This window comes from Carlito syrichta, unplaced genomic scaffold, assembly GCF_000164805.1.
Source record: "Carlito syrichta isolate Samal-C Ts95f unplaced genomic scaffold, Tarsius_syrichta-2.0.1 Scaffold305643, whole genome shotgun sequence".
Taxonomy (NCBI): domain Eukaryota; kingdom Metazoa; phylum Chordata; class Mammalia; order Primates; family Tarsiidae; genus Carlito; species Carlito syrichta.
In genome coordinates, this window is record NW_007249739.1 from 323928 (window position 1) to 330561 (window position 6634).

The 6634-nt window shown below is 51.2% G+C and overlaps 1 protein-coding gene across 1 annotated transcript in view; it reads left to right on the top strand.

The window, feature by feature from the left end:
• Positions 1 to 2942: 2942 nt before the first annotated feature.
• The window catches only part of TG (thyroglobulin), a 279837-nt gene continuing 276145 nt past the window's right edge, over positions 2943 to 6634 (top strand). Inside the window, exons 1-3 of the mRNA XM_008061957.1 lie at positions 2943 to 3009; positions 4077 to 4185; positions 5860 to 5957. Coding sequence (XP_008060148.1) covers positions 2943 to 3009; positions 4077 to 4185; positions 5860 to 5957 — 274 coding nt within the window. The remainder of the gene's footprint in view (positions 3010 to 4076; positions 4186 to 5859; positions 5958 to 6634) is intronic.

The following is a 6634-nucleotide window of genomic DNA, read 5'->3' on the forward strand; positions in this document are numbered from 1 at the left end:
TGCTGAGATTGCAGGCATGAGCTCCCATGCCCGGCCTAAATCTTAGTCTAAGTCAGTGTTCCCCCATTTCCCGGGATGCATTGGTCTCCCTGCCCAACGGCCTTCTGGGTGCCTGTGGGGTGAGTCTTCTTCTATATTCATCTATCTCAGAGTCTATCTTAGAAGATGTCCCCACAGCTGGTGAGGGCAGGGCAGGAGGCTGTTCTGGCCACCGGTGGGAAGCTGGAGGAGACAGGAGGAGCCAGGATGCGGGGGCGGGGGGGCTCAAGAGATGGGAATGGGCAGTGGCCTGGCGGGATTTGGAGGCTGAGGGGACCTGAGGGGAGAGGCTTAGGGAGGGGCAAAGATTTGCTGTCACAGGGACAGCCAAAGGTGCGGTGTCAGGAGACGTGCTGAGGAGTTCAGGTTGGGATGGGTCGAATCTGGAACGTCTGTGGAGTGTCCAGGCAGAGTGGACTTGAGCTCGGCGAAGAGCTCAGGCCAGAGATGGAGCTAGAGAGACAGATGAGAGCCCCGAGGACTTGGCATCCCCAGAAAGGGTTTACAGCACAGAGGTTCCCACACCCTGACGCTTGACATAACTGTTGTATTTTATGCGTTTATAGTTTGTATCATGAACATCATAATAATGGCAGAAGCCATTATGGGCTGAATTGTGTCCTCCAGAAATTCATGTGTCGAAGTCCCACCCGAGGACCTCAGAATGTGTCCGTATTTGGAGGTCGGGTCTTTAAAGAGGTAATTGAGTTAGCATGAGTTCATCAGGGCGGCCCATAATCCAGTAGGACAGTGTCCTTATAAGAGGACATTAGGACTCGCCGGCACAGAAAGACCATGTGAGGACGCTGGGAAAAGATAGCCATCCACAAGCCAAGGAGAGAGGCCTTGGGAGAAACCAGCACTGCTGCCACCTTGACCTTGGACTTCCAGCCTCTGGAACTGTGAGAGATACATTTCTGTTGTTTAAGCCCCCCCGGTCTGCGATACTCGGTAATGGTCGCCAGAGCAGGTTAATGCAGTAGCCAATACTGGACACTTCCAGTGTGCCAAATACTATTTTGGTGCTCTCCATATTTTCAGACATTTTATGTCCACAGCAATCGTCCTCATGGTAGGAAATACAGTCCCTGACTCAGTACAGAGTATGCTCCAACCCCGGCCCCCTAGCCTGTCCTCCCCTCCCCGTTCCAGCTCATGGGACATCATACCTCCAGGTCCTCACTTCCATCCCCCACCCCCATCATCCTCAGGTCCTCGGGATCCACGCTCAACAACCTGCTCTGGTTCCCAGCCCCCTACCCTGCTAGATTGTTCTTTGTTCTGCGTACTTGCCATGACCTGACATGAAGCCATTTGCAAAAGAAGAAACTCAGTCCTATTAAGAACTGCTACCACTGAATGAGCACAAACTCTCCAAAGTCTCACGTATTCTCTTACAGCTATGCTAACAAGCAGGGATGCATTATTATACTCCTTTTAAATTGGCTTTCTCTGAGGCTGAGGCTCAGGGAGATGAGGTAAGGTTTCCCAGGTCATACAGGAGCGGGAATGAGGCAGGAAGCTGGGTTGGCTGGGATAGTCCATGCCTGCAGGCAGGCTTCATGTGGAAGACACGGTTCCTGCTCTCTTCAAGTCGACAAACCCAAAGCCTGGGAAAGAAGGAAAGACCTGGAAATAGCAGTAGGGGTGTGTCTGTGCATATCCAGCTTTTGTCACTAAAATTCTTAGACTCTATGAATGAGGGCTAAAGTCTGCCTGTTTTGTTCTCTGCTGAATACTCGTTTTCTAATATAGGGTTCTAAAATATTGGAGGAAGAAGGGAAGGAAGAAAGGAAAGAAGGAAGGAAGGAAGAGGAAGGGGAAGGGAAGGAGGGAGGGAGGAAGGAAGGGAAGAGAGAGAAGGAAGAGAGGGAGCGGGAAGAGAGGAAAGAAGTAAAAAAGGAAGGAAAATGAAGGAAGGGAGGGAAAGAGAAGGAGAAAAGAAGGAAGGATATAAGGTTGCTGGGCAACTTGGTGAGACCTCATCTCTCCAATAAACCAAACAATTAGCCGGGCGTGGTAGCGCACGCCTATAGTTCCAGCTACTCGGAAGGGTGAGGCGGAAGGATCGCCAGAGCCCAGCAGGTCGAGGCTGCAGTGACCGGGAGCGGCCACTGCACTCCAGTGTGGGTGACAGAGTGACACTCCAACTGAAAAAAAAGAAAAAAAAAAAGATGGAATCCCTTATAAGCAATTCTGTGCATCACTTCTATAAGTATGTGAAGTTATAAATTTCTAACATTGAGTTTTATCCCATAAACCTGAGGTGAGTGGATTGCCTGAGCCCATGGGTTCAAGACCCGCCTGGGCAGCAAGACCTCATCTCTACAATAAATCAAAAAATCAGCCGGGCATGGTAGCACATGCCTGTAATTCCGGCTACTTGGAAGGCTGAGGCGGAAGGATCGCCAGAGCCCAGCAGGTCGAGGCTGCGGTGACTGGGAGCGGCCACTGCACTCCAGTCTGGGCAACAGAGTGAGACTCCAACTCAAAAAAAAAAAAAAAAGAAGGAAGGAAGGTAGAAAAGAAGGAAGGAGGGAAGAGAAAGACGAAGGAAAGAGGACAGAATGGCTCCCTCATGGGGCTTGACCTGTCACCCACAGAGCTCCAGTACTTGGGCCTTGACCTGTAAAGGATTGCAAATCCACCCTACTTCATTCTGCTCCCCCACAGTCTAGACAAGTGTCTCGTGTCCCACTGGTCACACGAGTGTGCTCAAAGGGAGCCAACGCAGGTGGAGGGCACTCCTGTGCCCAGCAGAGAACATGGGTGGGGCACTGCTTCACTGAGTGCCCGTGGGTGGGCCAGCCAGGGCCAGCCACAGCTCTACAAAAGGCACCTGGCCAGAGGACCTCGGGAGGGCAGTGGCTTCTATGCTTTCATCCCAGGAAGGGGCCAGGAAAATGGCCCTGGTCCTTGGGGTCTTCAGCCTACTGGGCTCAGCCTGCCTGGGGTCAGCCAATATCTTTGGTGAGTTCTGAGGCCATGAGGCAGGGATGGGGAGGGAGCTCCAATGTCGGCCAGGCTCTGCCCCAGGGTCATTGAATGTGCATGACCTAATTTAATTCCCATAATTTTCCAGATGTCAGTTACTCTTTCCTTTGCAGATGAAGACACAGTGATTCAGGGAGGTCAACAAAATGACCTGAACTAGTGATTGGTGGAGCAGAGATGGGAAACCCAATCTTCCTAATTCAGTTCTGGCTCCCCATGCCACAGCCTTTGAGAAAATTTTTGGCATTGATCTTGGCTTTTTATCTCCTTAGCTATCCCAAACTCAGTATCTTCCATGTGAGGTATTTGATAAGCAGAAAAAAAAAAAAATCTACCTAGGTAGGGAAATAGACCCAAGTCTTGTCCTTGGCATGGCCGCTTACCCACTTGACTTTGGGCAAAGTGTCTAGCTGTAGTTTCTTCATTTAAAAAAGCAAATAGCACTTCACAATGTGGTTGTGATTTCTGAGTAAGATCCTGCGTGTGACAGGGGTTCTCACTGGAGAATAAGACACATGTACGATACTGATTAATTTGTATTCTTGCTGTGTGCCGGGAAGGCGTGATTCTGCAGGGAGTAACGTGGCAAATTCAGAAATGATGTCCTCAGGTGTTCAGATCTGACCCAACAGCAGCACAAGGGTGAGAATGTGCCCTCTGGGATCATTCCTTGCCAGCTGTGTGACCTTCTGTTGTTTGGGTCTGGATGCCACATGGGTGGCATGGGAAAAAGACCTGTCACTTCTCAAGGAAACACTGAGCATTTAAAGAGCTAATATCATACTTAGAGAAACATACGTGGCCGTCACATTCCAAGCTAGACTGAAATAGGTGACGAGGTCAATGATGGAACAGGACTGGAATAGGTGATGGTGACAGTGCTGGAACAGGACTGAATTGAGTGACAATGAGGCTGCTGGAACAGGACTGGAATAGGACTGGACTAGGACTAGAATGGGTGATTATGAGATTGCTGGAATACCAGAGCCCATGTCCATTGCAGGGACACTTTCTCATGCTTCTCTGATGATCCTCTTCCCTAGAGTACCAGGTAGATGCCCAGCCACTGCGCCCCTGTGAGCTGCAAAGGGAACGTGCCTTTCGGGAGCGAGCAGACTATGTGCCCCAGTGCTCCGAGGATGGCAGCTTCCAGTAAGTCCCACTGCAGTGACAGAGGCCCAGAGTCCTAAGCGCCCTAAAGAGCATCTCGTGCCTTCTCCCCTCTTCCTGAACTGTACCCTTCAAATTCTGTACATGAGACATGGCTGGTGCCACTTGGAGGCATCCCCTTGCCCAGGCTCCCCAGGCTAATCAACACAGGACCAGTTGACTGACAGAGCCCCAGCCCCTGTTTCATCCTGGCATGGCCACCCCTCCCCTTCCTGCTAACACTCTTACTGCTTACCGTAATTGCTTTAAGATTTGTGTGTTGTGTGCAGGCGGTGGTCAAATGACCTATGCATTGGTACCTCCAGCTAGAGAAGTCAGGGTGGAGGATGCAGAGACTGGCTGGACCTTCCAGTCCAGGGCTGCCTCTGCCCCTGCCCAGACCAACTCTCTGGGCTTCTGGGCTGTTGTCTTTCCAATGGTCTCATCTCTGAAACGGATGTCCTAACACAGACGTAGGGCCTGGGAGCCTCTCTGAGGAGAGTGGGGTGAGAATCTAGACAGCTTATCCCTGCGGAGTCGACCAGCATCCTTTGTAAGGAGCATGCAACTGAGATTTTCCTGTGCGATGCCTGTCATGTTGAATCAGGGCACTCCTTTCAGATGACGGTGTTCTGGGAAACCTCCGTGACCTCCGTCCCTGCCGTCATCTTATATACACTCTTTACATGCCTAACCTCCGGAGAGCTCGCAGAGATGCTGCCAGTCCAGTCCCTGCTTGGATTGCTGGGAATTCTGGAACAGCAAGGAAGGAGTTAAGGAGGCTGTCTCATTCTAACTAGCCTTATTTATGTCACTATTCCCACGTCTCTTGTTCCAGCCACTTGCAATTTCTTTTCTTCTTTTTACGGCCTTATTACTATTTTTATTCTATTTTTTTTTATTTTTAATATATATTTTTTATTTTAAAATTGTGGGGTACAGTTAAGGGTTAGGTATACAAATATGCATTGTTCAGGCACCCTTGTTGATAAGGGGTGTCTCCCCATCCCCAGACAGATATTGACTGCCGTTAATCCCGCCTCCCTTCCCCTCCCGGTCTCCCCCCCCCATAGCTTCCCGCTACTGTCAATCCTTTTCTCATAGTATTACGGTAGTTGTTCAAGGTCCACTTATGAGTGAGAACATGTGATGTAGGAGGCTTTACATACACTGTTCCCCTTGCCTGGAACACCTTTCACCTTCACCCCCCTTTCCCCCCAGTCATCCTGCAGGTCTTATTTCAGTCACCACTTTTTCTGGGGAAGCAACTCCATGACCTGGACTGACCCCACCAGTGGGCTTCCCCACATAACCTGCTGGCCCCTGACCCAGTTCCTCATCCACATAGTGAGGGCATTGCCTTTGCTCTCAGCGGCCTCATAACAACGAAGGCCCCCCAAGTGAATGCAGCTGGAGCGATGCCCTTCAGGGTAGGATGCTTGCTTCGGGGCCGGAAGGCCACCTGGCTACGGCCGGGGCAGGGATAAGCGTCCACCAGGTGGGGAAAGTAGCATCTTTCCTCAAGCCATCCATCCCCCTGGCTCCACTCCACTCTCTCTGACTTAAATGAGCTAACGCTTGGAAGAATGGAAAGGAAAAAGGAAGGTGGCCTGGGCTGGAACCAGCGTGTGGCTTTGGAAGCCCACCGCGGTGTCTCTTGGTGTGTCTCCTCCTCAGAACCGTCCAGTGCCGGAATGATGGCCGCTCCTGCTGGTGCGTGGGCGCTAAAGGAGGGGAAGTGCCAGGTAGCAGGCAGGCTGGACGACCGGTGGCTTGTAAGTGAAAGGGAGTTGCCTGGTGGAACAGGAGGGTCCTTGCTAGGACTGCTCACGTCTGGCAATGAGCCCTGGGCTTGGATGGGTGACCTGGCAAGTCTCCCTCTGGGCTGCTTATTCCTCCCCTTTGAATAAGAATCATCCTTGCTCTCCTGCGAGGTCCTATTTCCTGTAGAACCTCTGGGAAATCACGTGAGGCAATCCAGTCATTTGTTCAGCAGATGACTACCTGGTTCCTCTCGTGTGCCAGGCATGGTGCCTGGTGCTGGGGAAATGATGGTGAACCAACATGCAAGGGTCCTGAGGTCAGAAAATGGCCATGGAAACAGGAAGTGCTTTCTCACCTGTGGTGTGAGGTGTTCTTCACATTTGGGATGTGGGTAAAAGCCATCCTGTTAAAATAATTATGATGGTCGGTAGTCAAAGAAACAGCCCCCATTTAAACAATGTCCTAAGCCCCAAATGAAGGTCTGCTTAAGTCAATCATCTTAGCGTGGTGAAACTGAACCCAAGACCAAAGCTTTTTTTTTTTGAGTTGGAGTCTCGCTCTGTCGCCCAGACTGGAGTGCGGTGGCCAGGAGTGGCCAGGAGTCGACCTGCTGGGCTCTGGTGATCCTTCCGCCTCAGCCTTCCAAGTAGCCGGAATTACAGGCACGCGCTACCACGCCCGGCTGATT